This window comes from Desmodus rotundus, chromosome 9 (genome assembly GCF_022682495.2).
Source record: "Desmodus rotundus isolate HL8 chromosome 9, HLdesRot8A.1, whole genome shotgun sequence".
Classification (NCBI taxonomy): Eukaryota; Metazoa; Chordata; class Mammalia; order Chiroptera; family Phyllostomidae; genus Desmodus; species Desmodus rotundus.
The window spans coordinates 36,573,236-36,588,589 of NC_071395.1; the positions used below are offsets into that span (position 1 = coordinate 36,573,236).

General features: G+C 48.5%; 1 protein-coding gene across 4 annotated transcripts in view; it reads right to left on the reverse strand.

The window, feature by feature from the left end:
* MIER2 (MIER family member 2) overlaps window positions 1-15,346 on the reverse strand; it is a 29,835-nt gene extending 14,489 nt beyond the window's left edge. For 3 of the 4 annotated variants that reach the window (XM_053911661.1, XM_053911663.1, XM_053911662.1), the window contains exons 1-3: window positions 15,300-15,346; window positions 4,658-4,748; window positions 2,831-2,973 (exon numbers count right to left, since the gene is read on the reverse strand). In XM_053911661.1, coding sequence (XP_053767636.1) covers window positions 2,831-2,973; window positions 4,658-4,748; window positions 15,300-15,308 — 243 coding nt within the window. In that variant the 5' untranslated portion in view covers window positions 15,309-15,346. Of the gene's footprint in view, window positions 1-2,830; window positions 2,974-4,562; window positions 4,749-15,299 lie in introns of those variants that run through there. The other variant, XM_045202644.2, reaches the window with a different exon arrangement.
* Between the last annotated feature and the right edge of the window lie 8 nt (window positions 15,347-15,354).

Below are 15,354 nucleotides of genomic sequence, written 5' to 3' on the forward strand. Positions count from 1 at the left end.
GCAGGGACTTCCACCTGTAGCTGTAGAGGACCAGGCAGCCTCCTCCCAGCCCTTCCTCTCAAGGGGCACCCTGCCGACTTCCAACAAAGTTCTCACAGGACACAGGACAGAAAACACTCATTTTGCCCATCACAGTTTCTAATTATGCATTTGTTGGAGGGGTTTACACAGTGACCCAAAGACGCCTGGGTTCCCTGGGACCTTCACAACACTATGATGCCATACAGTCTTCCACTACACTGGCACTTGTGCTAATGGAGTGTACAATGGTCCGTGGACAGCGCCCTCTGTTGGAGGCAGGAGCACAAAGTGCATGAGTCCCCAATGCACATTCCTTGTAGCCGCACTCAGTTTTGGGGGTTTTTTTAGATTTTATTTATTTATTTTTAGAGAGGGGAAGGGACGGAGAAAAAGAGGGAGAGATACATCAATGTGTGGTTGCCTCTCATACACCCCCCACTGGGGACCTGGCCTGCAACCCAGGCATGTGCCCTGACTGGGAATCCAAAAGGCGACCCTTTGGTTCGCAGGCTGGCACTCAATCCACTGAGCCACATCAGCCAGGGCCACACTCAGTTTTAAAAAGATGCCCGTTTCTCTTAAGAATATCCTGTATGAGATTACTGATTTTGTTAACTTACATCCTGTGCAGATGTCATTTTAATTTTCTGTGTGAGAAAATGGGAAGCATGTAGGAAGTACTAGCCACATCCCAAAGTGAGGTGGTGACTGTTAAGAAACGCACTTGTAACGGTGAAGTGGTGAGGTAGGCTGGGACACTGTCTCAGACATGGAATGAGTGGCTGGTTACTTTCAAAGATATGACTGACTCTGGTTCCTGTGAGGATGAAACGAGGTTTTAAGCAAAAAATTCTAATTTTGGAAAACAGGAATCTGACAGTGTGAACTTGGTAAGATTCCACAGCCTCTGGTAGGGTAATACAAAATGGAAGGCTCACTGCTTTACATAGGGTATTACAGCCTTTTTTCTTGGTTTTTAAGAAAATTGAGACCTAAGTGTTTAGCTAATAATTAGCTGATTTATGTTTGAGAGTCTTAAGAAGTTATAAATTCATGTTGAACTTTTTTACATTGTTTTTTTCTTTTTTGAAGAGAAGACATTTGTTTTGGTCGTAAGATCAAATTGGCACCAAGTGATCCAAGACACCGAGCTAAACAAATGCCCTGTGGTTAGTCCGTAAAAATAAATAGATAGATAGATAGATAGATAGATAGATAGATAGATAGATAGATCCCAATACTTAACAGGCATCTGGTAAGATCAGGGTTGATACTGTCTGTTATAGACTAACGTTTATGTGCCCCCCCCCATATGTTGGGTCCCTAGTCCCCAAGCTGACTGCTGTATCTGACTCAATAAGGGAGCTCTCTCCCTTCCATGTAAAGACCCCATAAAAAGGCGGCATCTGCACACCAGGAAGGGACTTCCCCACAAAAAGTTCTGTAAGACCTTGATCTGGGACTTTCAGCCTCCAGAACTGTGACAAAATAAATGTCTGGTGTGTAAACACCCCCGGTCTATGAGATTGACAAATGCGTGTTTTAGATTTTATATTGTGAACTCTGTCAACATGTGGAAGATCTATATGCTGGGGAAGCAGGGTTTTGTAAACATGTCACCAGTGCAGAGGTGATGAGATCACACCTGGGTTAAGATCCACACCAAGTTCAAGACCATTGGATTGCAGCGTAACCAAATACAGGAAGCTCACTAGATGTGGCTACAGAATCCACTCTGCAATCACCCTTTACAAAATGACTAGTTGCTGAATTTTGGTCTAGAATGAAAGAATAACGGCAACTCTCTGAAAAGGTTGTTAAATACTCCACCCTTTTTTCTGCAACAGATTTGTTTGAGGCCAGATTCACACTGCAATCAGAAGAACACATTACAACACCAGCTGGATTCTCTTAGCTGTTTCTGCATTCAGAGATTTACAAAACTGTAAAACTATTCCACACTTGCCCTGACCTGAGCGTGGCTCAGTTGGTTGGGCACCGTCCTGCAAAGCAAAAGGTCACCGGTTTGATCCCCAGTCAGGGCACAGGCAACCAATTGATGTTTCTTTCCCTCTCTTTCTCCCACCTCTCCCTTCTCTCTAAAGATAAATAAATTAAAAAAACAAAAACAAACCAAAAACAAACTATTCCACTCTTCTCTAATTTTTTTTGGTTTTGTTTTAGAAGTTTTTTTTTTTTTCATTTTCATAACATTTCCAGCCCTGGCTGGTATGGCTCAGTGGACTGAGAGCTGGCCTGTGAACCAAAGGGCTGCCAGTTCGATTCCCAGTCAGGGTACATGCCTCCCAGTTGCGGGCCAGGTCCCCAGTTGGGGGCGTGAGAGAGGCAGCCGGTCACTGTTTCTCTCCCACATCATGTTTCTCTCCCTCTCTTTCTCCCTCCTTTCTGCTCTCTCTAAAAATAAATAAACAAAATCTTTTTAAAAAATCTATTATTTCCATTGACAATTAACTTACTGTACATACACTGCATCAATAAAGCTGCTTGAGATCCTCAATAACTTTTAAGAGGATAAGGGGGTTCTGAGGCCGCAAAGTTTGAGAGTGGTAGGTCTATCCACCGCTCTGGTCCACAGCCCTAGAGCCCCTGAAGGCAAGCCCAGGTCTGGCCTATCCCCTGTGACCTAAGCTCCTAGCACAGGGCCTGGAGCTTCGCAAACAGATGTGCAAGCAGAACTTACTATAGAATCTGAGCAGCCTGCAGACCAATGTAACCAAAAGAAAAAACTGTGGGCTTGCCCAGCAGGGCTCCACCCACATGGAGTGAAGGGCTCAGCTCAGCCAAGTACCTGAGAGATGAAGTCCTTGTCCAGCTCCTCCTCAGGCGGCTCTGGGCGTCTCGTGGTCCCTTCACACTCCTCCCGGATGCCGTAGTTCTGTGACAAGATCTCTGCGAGGTTGAACTGCTGGTCTGCAGAGGCCATGGACACACCTACAGAGGGGACACCACCTGTGTGAGCTCCTCACCCCACCCGTCCCCATCACTGCACTGAGACTGAACATGGCTAGGGTAGAGAAAGCAACAGCGGCCCAACTGCCACCAGGGACAAAGCCCACAGCATGTGGCCATGTGTGCATGTGTATGCATGAAAGGCTGTGTATGTGCATGTATGTGTGCATGCAGTTCTGAGGCTGTGCATATGTGCGCACACACGTGGGCAGCCACATATGGTTGCACACGGCTGTGTAGATGCACATGCATGTGTATATATGCAGCTGTGGTATGTAATGTGTGTACATGCATACATATATGCACATGCACAGCTGTGTGTGCCTGGATACACATGTTCACCTAAATTAAGTGTGCGGCTGTGTGCACACAAGTGTGTATAAGTGTGCACATTATGAGGCTGTGTGTCAGTACACGCTGGCATTCAGCAGTGTCAGTGTACCATGTGAGAACTCCCAGTAGAAGGACTCCTGACAGAAGAGCACACCTGGCTAACTGCACACGAATTCTGGGCATTTTAGGGATGTGTTTTCCTGGGGGACTGTTTGGTCTCCCTGACTACAGACGCCTACAAGGAAGGGTCTGGGGAGAGAGCAAGTGGACAAGGAAGAGAGGAGCGCCAGGTGAGTCTGTGTAAATGCAGTACCGGGACTCAACGGAGCTGGCTGCACACCTGGTCCCTGGTTCCTGGTCCCTGGTCCCTGCATGGCTTGAGCAAGGCCCTCAGCTCCAGAAACACAGGGGTGATGCTGTACACCCACCTCCATGAGTCGCTGCAGGCACAGTGCAGGGAGTAGGCCAAGGAACAGCACACAGCAGGCTCAACAAATGCCAGTCCCTTCTTCTCCCTCAGCGTGTCCCATGCACAGCCCATTGGGTAGTAGATGTTACCAGATTTGGGGTGTTTCCAAAAGAGTCAGGATGTGCTCACTGCTCTCTCTCTATGACTGGTTTTTGTAGGTTGAAAAAATTTTAAAGATTTTACTTATTTTTAGAGAGAAGGGAAGGGAAGGAGAAAGAGGGGGAGAGAAACATCGATGTGAGAGAGAAACATCGATCAGTTGCCTTTCACATGCGCCCTGACTGGGGACCAGGCCCGCAACCCAGGCATGTGCCTCAACCAGGAATCAAAATGGCAACCTTTTGCTTTGCAGAATGATGCCCAACCAAATGAGCCATGTCAGCCAGGGCAGTAAGTTGAATTTTAAAAGAAACAAACAAACAAAAAAAATAGCTCGGTCTCAATCAACCCAAGCTAGGAAGCCACGAAGGAAAAGGCTGGCCCTCCACATGGGTCCAAAGCACCGAGAAGCAGTAGGAGGAATCGCAGGGGGCAAGTGGAAAGAGGCAAGCAACCAGCTCAGGGAAGGTGCAGGCACCTAGGAAAGGTGCCCACACAGCCCCCATTCCACCTCCACAGCCCCCATTTTTCCTTCAGCCTCAGCGCAGACACCAGCAGGAACCCCTGCCTCACCCCGGACCAAGGCACTCTGGTCCTCCCCTGGATCGAGAAACAGGGCCCTGACCACTCTGCCCGCACGCCTGTCCCTGGACTCTGGGGGCCAGCACACCTTCTCTGTCTCGCCAGGCAGAGCAAGGCTCTATCTCTCACAGCTGCAGTGGCCCTGACAGCCCTGGGCAGGAGGAAGGTAGGGCAAGGAGGCACCTGCTGTTGTCGGCAATCCAGGCTCCCCGGTGCACAGGCTATGAGCGAGGCAGGAGACCACTTGAGGGCTCTGCCTCTCCAGCGAGGAGGCCTGCAAAGGAAGAGAAGCAGGGTTAGCTCAGCCAGCCCAGACCCACCAAGAGCAAGCACAGGTCAGAGCCTGGTTCCCCAGGCGGCTTCAGGAAGTAGACTCATCTGGACTCCAGGGGTGACACATGCAAGCTGCCTCCAAGGTTTGAGGAGGGAGCACCAGGCATGCAGCGGCTAGAAAAGTTAGTCCCCTGCTTCTAGGTCAAGCACCCAGAGGATGCACAGATGTAGGTTTACACATCAGCTCCAAGAACCTTGGAACCTCGATGTCCTCATCTCCAAGTGGAAAAACAGCACCCACAGGGACTGTGATGAGCCTGGCACAGCCAGGAGCCAAAAGCAGTTATTACCCACCCAGGACAGGGACCAGGTAATCCGGGCCCAGGCATAGCCCTGCTGCACACACCCAACAGGTATTCACTGACAGCCATGCCCAACACAACAGCCCATTTCACAAGGGTCCCAGCCTTCAAAAGACAAAATAGCCACTTTAGGGAAATCTGATAAGTCCTCCAGAAGTAAACATACTTATCTCAAATAACGCAGTATTTAATTCTACTCCTAGGTACATACCCAAGAGAACTGCAAATATACGTCCACACTAAACATACATGTTCACAGCAGCAGGATTCACAAAGGCCAAAAGGTAAAACAACCCAGGAGCCCTTCAGCAGACGACTGGGTAAGCAAGAGGCTGCCCGTTCGCACACTGGAATATGACTCAGCCACGAAAAGAAGCTACACTGACACCCGGATAAACCTTGAAAACCATGACTGCCCAACACAGCCCTGGAAGTTCTAGTCAGGGTGAGAAAATGGAATAAAAGGAATCCAAAATTGAAAGGAAAAAGTGAAACTATTCCTTTTTGCAGATTAAGTAATGTTTGCACAGAAGATACTAAAAAATCTACTAAAAAAATACTCGAACTAGCCTTGGCCGGTGTGGCTCAGTTGGTTGGAGTGTCAGCCAGTAACCATATAGGTTGCAGGTTCAATTCCTGCTCTCTCTCCATGACTGGTCTTCGTAAGTTGAAATGTTTTTAAAGATTTTACTTACTTATTTTTAGAGAGAGGGGAAGGGAGGGAGAAAGAGGGGGAGAGAAACATCAGTGTGAGAGAGAAACATCTATCAGTTGCCTCTCATATGCACCCCAACTGGGGACCAGGCCCGTAACCCAGGCATGTGCCCCAACCAGGAATCAAAATGGCAACCTTTTGCTTTGCAGAATGACGCCCAACCAAATGAGCCATGCGGGGTTCAATCTCTGGTCTGGGCACATGCGATCCCTGGTCTGGGCGCATGTAATCCCCAGTCCACATGCACGAAAAGGAGGCAACCAATCAACGCTTCTCTCTCACTTCGATGTTTCTCTCTCTCCCTTCCTCTCTCTCTAAAAAGCAGTGAAAAAATGTCTTCAGGTAAGGGAAGAAATTTATATATATATATATATATATATATATATATATATATATATATATATATATCTGAACTCATAAGTGAGTTCAGCAAGGTAGCAGAATACAAGGTCAACATATAAAAATCAATTTTAATCCCATATACTAGCAATTAACAACACCCCCCAAAATTAAGAAAACAAGTCCAAGGGAATGAAGATGGAAGCACAGGTAAACATGCCTCGCCTCCTTGCACAACTATAGCAAAAATTACAACTACATTACAAAACAAGTATCACCCACAATTGTCAGAAAATTGAGCTGTATGGAAGTCCAACCACCAAGGATTTAAAGAAGCCACATTCATCCAGACAAGGAGGGGCAGAGAGGTGCGGAGAGGCACGGAGAGGTGCAGAGACACTGAACAGGCAGTACCACATACACCTGTGGTGGGTAAGTATCAGCAGGGACACCTCGGGAGTGAGAGACCCCAGCCTCAGACCAGACCACTCAGCCCAGGGTTCCAGGACCAGGGAGGTAAGTCTCCATAACTCCTGGCTGAAAAAACCAGTGGGGATATAGGCAGCAGGAGAAACTGCAAGATTCTTAAGAGATTCCTCTTAAAGGGCCCACAACAGACTTACGACTCACACAGACCCACCCGCTCTGGGATTCAGCACCAGGGCACCAGGATACAGCTGGAAGGGCACCAGTGACATATGGGGAGAAAGTGGAGAGACTGGCAAGGCAAGTGTTGGGAGACAGCTTTCACCCGGGCAAAACTCCAGAGGCCAGGCAGCAGTACTGTCCCCTCTGTGAGCCCTCCCCCACACAGAGCCACAGAGAGGTGACATGGGTGGCCTCACCCTGGCAATTACCTAAGGCTCTGCCCCATACACCTTACAGGTGTGCTCTCTGCAACAGGCCACGCTACTACGACAGAGTCAAAGCAGCTCTACCTAACACACAGAAACAAATACAGGGAGGCTGCCAAAATGAAGAGACAAAGAAACATGGCCCAAATGAAAGAAAAGAACAAAACCCCAGAAAATGAGCCCCGGCTGGTGTGGCTCAGTGGACTAAGTGGTAGCCTGCAAACCAAAGGGTTGCCCGTTCGACTGCCAGTCAGGGCATGTGCCTGGGTTGCAGGCCAGGTCCCCAGTGGGGAGCACACGAGAGGCAACCACACACTGATGTTTCTCTCCCACTCTTTCTCCCTCCCTTCCCCTCTCTCTAAAAATGAATAAATAAAATCTTTAAAGAAAAAAAAACACTCCAGAAAACAAACTAAACAAAATGGAGATAAGCACCCTATCAGATGCAGAGTTCAAAACACTGGTTATTAGGATGCTCCAGGAATTCACTGGGCACTTCAACAGCATAAAAAACACCCAGGCAGAAATGAAGATTAAGTGAAATTTAAAAAATCTACAGGTAGGGGATGAAGCTGGGAATCAAATTAGTGATTTGGAACACAAGGAAGAAGAAGCATTCAAGAAGAAAAAAAGAATTTAAAAGAAAATGAGTAGAGGCTAAGGAGTCTCTGGGACATCTTTAAATGTACCAACATCCGAATCATAGGGATGCCAGGAGAAGGGGAAGAACAAGAAATTGAAAACTTATTTGAAAAAATAATGAAAGACAACTTCCCTAATTTGGTGAAGGAAATAGACACATGAGTCCAGGAAGCACAGAAAGTCCCAAACAAGATGGACCCAAAGAGGGCCACACCAAGACACATCATAATTAAAATACCAAAGGTTAAAGATAAACAGAAACTTAAAAGCAGTAAGAGAAAAACAGATAGTTATCTACAAAGAAGTTTCCATAAGACTCTCAGCTCAGTTCTCAAAAGAAACTTTTCAGGCTAGAAGGGAATGGCAAGTATTCAGAGTGATGAAAAGCAAGGACCTACAACCTAGATGACTCTATCCAGCAAAGCTGTCATTTAGAATTGAAAGCAGATAAAGTGCTTCCCAGACAGCATAAAACTGAAGGAGTTCATCATCACCAAGCCATTATTATATGAAATGCTAAAGGGAATTATTTAAGAAAAAGACCAAAATGATGAACATTAAAATGGCAATAAATTCACAACTATCAATAACTCAACCTGAATAACAAACTAAGCAAACACACAGAATAGGAACAGAATCATAGATAGGGAGACCATTTGCAGGGTTATCAGCAGGGAGGGTGAAGAGGGAGAAAGAAGGAAAAGGTGCAGGGATTAAGAAGCACAAATTGGTAGGTACAAAATAAACACGGGGATGTTAAGAACAGTATGGGAAATGGAGTAGCCAAAGAACTTATATGCATGACCCACGGACATAAACCAAGGAGGGTACTGCTGGAGGGAATGGGGGTACTGGGTGGAGAGGGGCAAAAGAGGAAAAATTAGAATAACTGTAATAGCATAATCAATAAAACATATTTCTTTAAAAAAATTAAAATTCCATTTATAATAAGAACTAAATAAGTTCTTTTTGATAAATTTATTCCATTTATCAAAAAGAATAAAATACTCAGAAATAATTTAGCAAAAGAAGTTCAAAACTTAATACTCTAAAAAGTGCAAAACAGGATAAGGAATTAAAGAACTAAATAAGTGGAAAGACATCCTATATTCATGGCTTAGAAGACTTACTACCATTAAGACGTTAATACTCCTCAGCTGACCTACAGACTCACTGCAGTGCCTGCAGAATCTCAGCTGGCTTCCACGCAGACACTGACCAACAGATTCCAAAGACATTAATATGAAAACTCCAGGGGCCAGAATACCCAAAATAATCTTGAACCAGAACACTTCCTGGTTTCAAAATCACTACAAAACTACGGTAATCAAAACAGTGTGGTACTGGCATAAGTCTAGGCATTTAAATCAAAGAAACCAAATTGGAAATCCAAAAACAAACCCACACATATACAATCAACTGAATTTTGGCAAAGGTGACCGAAAAATTCAATGGGGAATAAATGGTCTTTTCAACAATGATGCTAGGACAACTGGATATTCACATGAAAAAGAATAAAGCTGCACACCTATCTCATACCACATACAAAAATTAACTTAAAAATGATCAAAGATCTCAAATGTAAGAGCTAAAGCTATAAAACTCTTAGGAGGAAATTAGGGATAAACCTTTGTTACATTGGACTAGGCGATGACTTCTGAGATAAGGCACCAAAAGCACAAGCAACAAAAGAAAAACTAGATACAATGGACTTCCAAAATAAAAAAGGACAACATCAAGAAAGTGAAAAGACAACTCGCAGAATGGGAAAAGATATTTGCAAATCATATAGCAGAAAAAGGACTTACACCTAGAATATATAAAGAATTCTTACAATGCATTAATAATAAGATAACCCAATTTCAAAATAGACAAAGGGTCTGAATAGGCATTTCTCCAGAGATGCACAAATGGTCAGCCAATAAGCACATGAAAAAATGCTCAACATCAAGTGAAATCTAATCAAAAACACAAATAACACTTTGTAAACACAGAGTGACTGTGACCAAAAAGACTCTTAACAAGTGTGTCAGGAAGAACACGGATGGTCCGGGTGGGAATGTAAGATGGAGCTGCCACTCTGGGATGGAGTAGTTCCTCCGAAAGTTAGCACAGCGTTACCGTGTGACCTGGCAATTTCACTCCTAGGCATACACTGAAGGGGTTCAGAGTATGCCACCCCAAAATACACCACTGTGGCATAAGGACTATTTCAAGCTGAAGGTAACTGAGAAAACCCAACGCAGGTTGAGCTCTCTGCCCCTATCTGCCTGAAAGCAAAGCATAAACTCCTGTGAGGGCGCCCCCAAACCAGGAAGGAAGCCCTCTTATCACTGGAGGCAAGATGGCACTGAGAGTCTGCACACACAAACCTCACTAACTCTCCTGATCTTTCACAAATCCCCCCATGTTTACCTTCTCACAACTTGATGCCTTTAGGAACTCGGTCCCTTTCCTTTGTCACTCCTCTAAGATTTATTGTTCTTTTGTTCAGATGCTGTGGAAGGCCAAATCCGCACCACCCAGTTACTTATCACCTAGTTACCCCATGTGACCTGCGCCTGCCTTTTGTCAGTCTAAATCACAGGGCCCTGGGAGAGAACCTGGGAGAGCAGAGGGACAAAGACAGGCTCCTCTTCCCTGTGATCTCCAAGAGAAAAGAAAATGCACATCTACACTGAAACTTGCACGTGAGTGTTCACAGCAGGACTGTTCACAACAGCCAAAAGTGGAAAGAACCCTAGTGTCCATCCACTGATGGACAGACAAACCAAAGCAAACCAATAAAATATTACTCAGCCATAAAAGAGAACAAGGCATCGACACTCGCTACAAAGCGGATGGACTTTGAACACGTGACAGTCATTGAGAAGCCAGACACAAAAGGCCACAAAATGTGTCATTCCATTTATGTGAAATGCTCAGAACAGGCACATCCACAGAGACAGACAGTGAGTTCAAAGGTGCCGGGGACTGGGGAAGGACGGGGAGTGACAGCCAAGGGGTACAAGGTTTCTTTAGGGGTAATGAAAATATTCTAAAATCGACTGGTAACAATCGCACAACTCCGTGAATACAAGTATACTAAAAGGCACTGGACTGTACACATTAAAACAAATGCATCATATATCAGTGAAGTGCTTTGCAAAAAAATAAAATATTTACTAAAATAAAGTTTAAAAATTTAGAAAAAAACGTTCAGCAAGAACTTCCATGCTGATTTCCTCACTGGGTCCTCAAGAAAACTTCAAGAGGTTGTGTAACCATTCTCTTCATGGGAGAAAGAAGGGAATCAAAGCTCAGAGAAGTCAGGTCACTTACCCAAGCTCACACAGCAAGTAAGTGGTACAACTAGAAACTCACACTCAGGCTGCAACTCAAAAACCTTTTACAGATTCACAGGTGCAGGGCCTCTCACCTGGTGCTCCAGCTCGAGTCTGCGGCCTACCAGAAGCAGCCTTACCAGGTGGCCATCAGCCTGCAGGCCACCCTGCAGGGCTATAGTCGGCACTCAGCCATGGGGCCAGCCCCCTGAGTGTCCTCTGAAACCACCTTGGCCCTCCCCAGGACCCTTCTGGCTGCTCAGGCACACCAGCCTCCCTGGGCTCCCTTCCCGCCTTGGCCAGGACTGGCTTTCTGTGTCCTGCCACCAAGAGCCTTGACTGAGGGAGGAAACCACAAGAGGACAGAGTATGGATGGCTCTTCTCCCAGAAACAGTAAGGGAGATCAGCTCTGCCCCAATGCTGACTCAAGTGCACGGCTCCCAGGAAGGGGCTGAGGAGAACTCGGCCCATGTCAGACTTGCCATCTGACATGGGGGCTCAGGCAGGGGAGCAGTGACAGCAGCTGGAGTGACGGAGCAACAAGGAGGCAGCCTCTCCCAGGAGGCTCTGAGCAGCATGCTCCCATGAGGCCTTAGGGGCCCTCAGATCCCCAAGTTCATTTCCAAGTGACTCACAACTTACCAGGGAATACAGACTTCACGGATTTCTTCCTTCTCCCTGCCCTGATTTCCAGTTCAAGCCCACCCTCAAGGGTGGGATTCCCACAGGCTGCATCCCCTGGTTCACAAGAGTCCAAGTGCCAGCAGTCACTGCTCCACTTGTCAAGATGGAAAAAAGAGAATAAGGAGCTGGCTAAGAGAATTCTGGGTAAAAACAGTGGGGGGAGGAAAAGAAGGAAGACAGCATTCCAGAGGCTTGATCCCAAACAAGAGTGGGCCGCAGAACCTGGTGTCCAGACCAGGTCATTTACACACAAAGGAGATACAAGCTTCTGGGCAGAAGACTGCCCCATCCGGTCTCACCAGGAGAAGGGCCTTGACCCCTCCGGGGCAGAACAACCCTTCTTCCAGGGCTGCATCTAATTGCTACTTTACCCCTCTCCAGGTTTAACCCGTGACACTCCAGTGACACTGTGGCAGATCCAATTCTCCAAGATGGTACATCCGTGTGCTCTTCTCCATGTGACATGATATGCCTGCCTCCCTTCAAGAGGTAGGGCTCTGCGACCCTCCCTGTCCATCTAGCTGGGCCTGTAACTTTGGTGGGAGGGATTCTATGACTTCTAGACTAGATCATAAAACGCAACTCAGGTTCCAGCTAGAATCTTCTGAGACAGTCACTGGTGGACCTAGCTGCCATGTTGTGAGGAAGCCCAAGCCACACATAGGCCGCATACAGGTGCCCCAGCCAGCAGCTAGCACCAGCAGCCACACCTGAGCAAGGAAGCTTTCCTCCAGCCCCAGCCACCACCCAACTGCAACTGCATGACTGACCCGGAGTGAAAACTGCCTGGCTGAGCTCAGTCAACCCTCAGAACTATGAAAGATGATAAACTAATTGTTGTTTTGAAAAACTGAGTTTCCGGGTGATACTGGAACACCCTTCACCCACACCAGCGGAGGAGGTCGGTCCCACTGGGCTGCTCCAGCACCACACTACTCCATTTGCCAGCGTTACCGAGCGCCTCCTCTGGGCCAGATGAGGCAGTAGGCACTGCGTGCACAGCGGTCAATTCAGAAACAGGTTCCTCCCATCTCCACCCACGAGTTACCAGTCTAGTTGGTGACACAGACATCAAACAAGTGGATACGTACAGGACTGAGGGAGAGAACAGGGTGGGGGGCCTGCACCACTGGGCTCAGGAAAACCCCCCCAAGGACATCTCTAGGCAGGGGCTGTAGAGCACTAGAACAGCATGTGGCACTGAGTCCCTCCAGGGTACAGCGTACACAAGAAAAAGGAAGGAGCCCAGGGGGCTGGCCTGGGTGACATGCAGATCTGTGGGGAGCCACACCAATAGTCAGAGATCACAGGGAGGGGAGGCACCACATCCAAAGGACAATGAGAGCCACTGGGGGTTTTAAGCACAAGGCAAAGCCCATGCACTTAGGTGTCTGTGAGGAAAACACTACAAAGGACCCCATCTACTCTCAAGCACCCCCTCTCCCCTCACAGTACTGACCCGGTGCTGATGGCTACTTTGGTGACGACAAAAAGCAGGCAGCTAATCCTCATCACCCACTTACTGCTAGGTAACAAAGCACCATCTTCATTCGGTAGACAGCTGGTTATCAGATTTTATAAGGTTCAGTTTCTCTGCAAGGCCCTGAGCCCAGATCTCATGCGACCTCTTGCTCCCATCTCTTCCCATTTCAGAGATGAGAAAACTGTGACTCTGAGACGTTCAGCAACCTGCCCAAAGTCACACAAAATTAGAGGCTCCAGAGCCACAAGTCTCCTGGGCAGAGGCTGGCCATGGCTCATCCTATTCGACATTTGCACACTTGTTGGTACTTGACTGACTAACAGGCTCTAAAGGCCCTTTAGGACAGTCACTGTTGGGTTTCTACTCACAGCCAGACCCTCGGGGCCTCGCTCAGAGCCAGGCACACAGGGGACCTCACATGTAGACTTTCTCAAGAAACCAACTCAAATTGACTCAAAAGACACTACCCCAAACTGTAGACAGGGGTAACAGGAGCACCCAGGGCACCTGGCTGCTGTGAGGTTCCAGAGGCTCAGCATTGGGCAAGGCAAAGTCAGCAGCAGTCAAGGGAGGCTGGCTAGGGAGTCTGGCCCTTCCCTCCATGACACATAGCTATCTTCCAGGCCAATGGTACTGCCCAGCAACACCTGGTGCCCAGGAAGAATACCACACACGACCCTGGGCCAAGAGCACACACACATCCACACTTTCACCCCTCCTGGGCCATCAGGAGACCTGGCTTCTGCCTCCAACCTATAAGGCCAGTCACTGCTCCCATGATGCCTCAGTTTCCCTAAATGCTGTTAAAAAAAAAAAAAAGGAGAGAGAGAATTAACTCTAAGAACCCTTTGGATCCAGGCACCCAGCAAAAGGCCAGGCCCAAATTGGCTGATGAGTTCTAGTTTTGCACCCAGATGCCCACACCCTCTTTGGCACAAATGCAGAGCCTGTTGCTGCCCCTGAGAAAGCCACTGGTGGGAGAGAATGGCCAGTCCGCCCTCCACAACACCTACCTACCCATGTCCTGCTAAGGCAAACACTCAACGTGGTGCTATGACCAGGCCGAATATCCCACGAACCTGCTGCACCTCACTGGGTGAGTACCTTCTGCCCTGGTGGCCTCAGTGGCACCACCCACCCATTTGATGAGGACCACTTGCAGAGTCTATGGACCTGTTTAGAGGTGGCCTTATGTCCTGCGTCCCCAGACTGGGCCCTCATGCAATAAGCATCACATATACTGAGCCCCTAGCAGGTGCAGTACCTCATTTCACCCTCATTAGAGACCTAGAAGTTGAGAGCAGGTCCTACTCAATATCCCAAAGTCGAGAAACCCCAAAAGTGAAAGTTTTTCATCCCTGGTTTGATCTGACAAGAAGCTATTAAGCATCTTTCTTTATTCCAGGTGGTCCTAGGTGAGTTTGATCAAACTTCACAGTTCCAAACACCACAATTACTCAAATCGAAAAAACTTTGAATCCCAAAATATATCAGGCCTCAAGGATATCGGGTAAGGGGTCTTGGGCCTGCTTTACCGACAGAAGAGAAGAAGCTCCAAGAAGTAACTTCGTGCCCCCGGTAAAGGCTAGTCTAACTCTGCCTGCCCTGAGGAAACCCCAACGCACCCCACACCTCGTGCCGAGTTCAAATCCCGCCCAGCATCTGGCGGGAGGGCTAGAGAGCGGGATGCAGCGCTGGGTCCCAAGCTGGATCTGGGCGGGATGAGCGCGCGGCGCTGCGACCGGACGACCAGAGAGCGCTCAGCAAAGTTGGTCAAGGATGAGGAGGGGCGGCAGGAGCACCGGCGGGCTGGGGACTGGCGAGGAGCCACCGGAGCGCCCCCAACCCAGCGTATGCCCGCCCCCTGGCCCCTCCCCACTCCGCAGCCCCCGCCGAGCCACCGCCCCCGCACATGCGCACTGTAGCCCGCGATGTGGCAGCCTGGGAACCGGGGGGGCCAGGGCCGGGGGCGGCTGCCGACGGAGCCCCGCGCCCCTCAGGTCCCCATGGGCGCGGCTTTCTGGGCACTGCCTCGGATTCTCGGGGCCGAGGAGTCTCGCTCCCGGAGCCCCGACGTGGCCGAGGCCGGGCGGCGAGGAACGCGGGTGCGCGGGGGTGGGGGGCCGGCTCCCCCAGCCCGCTCACTCACCTCCGCCATGGCCGTGTGTGTGCGCGGGAGGCGGTGGCCGCGCCGGGATCCCCGG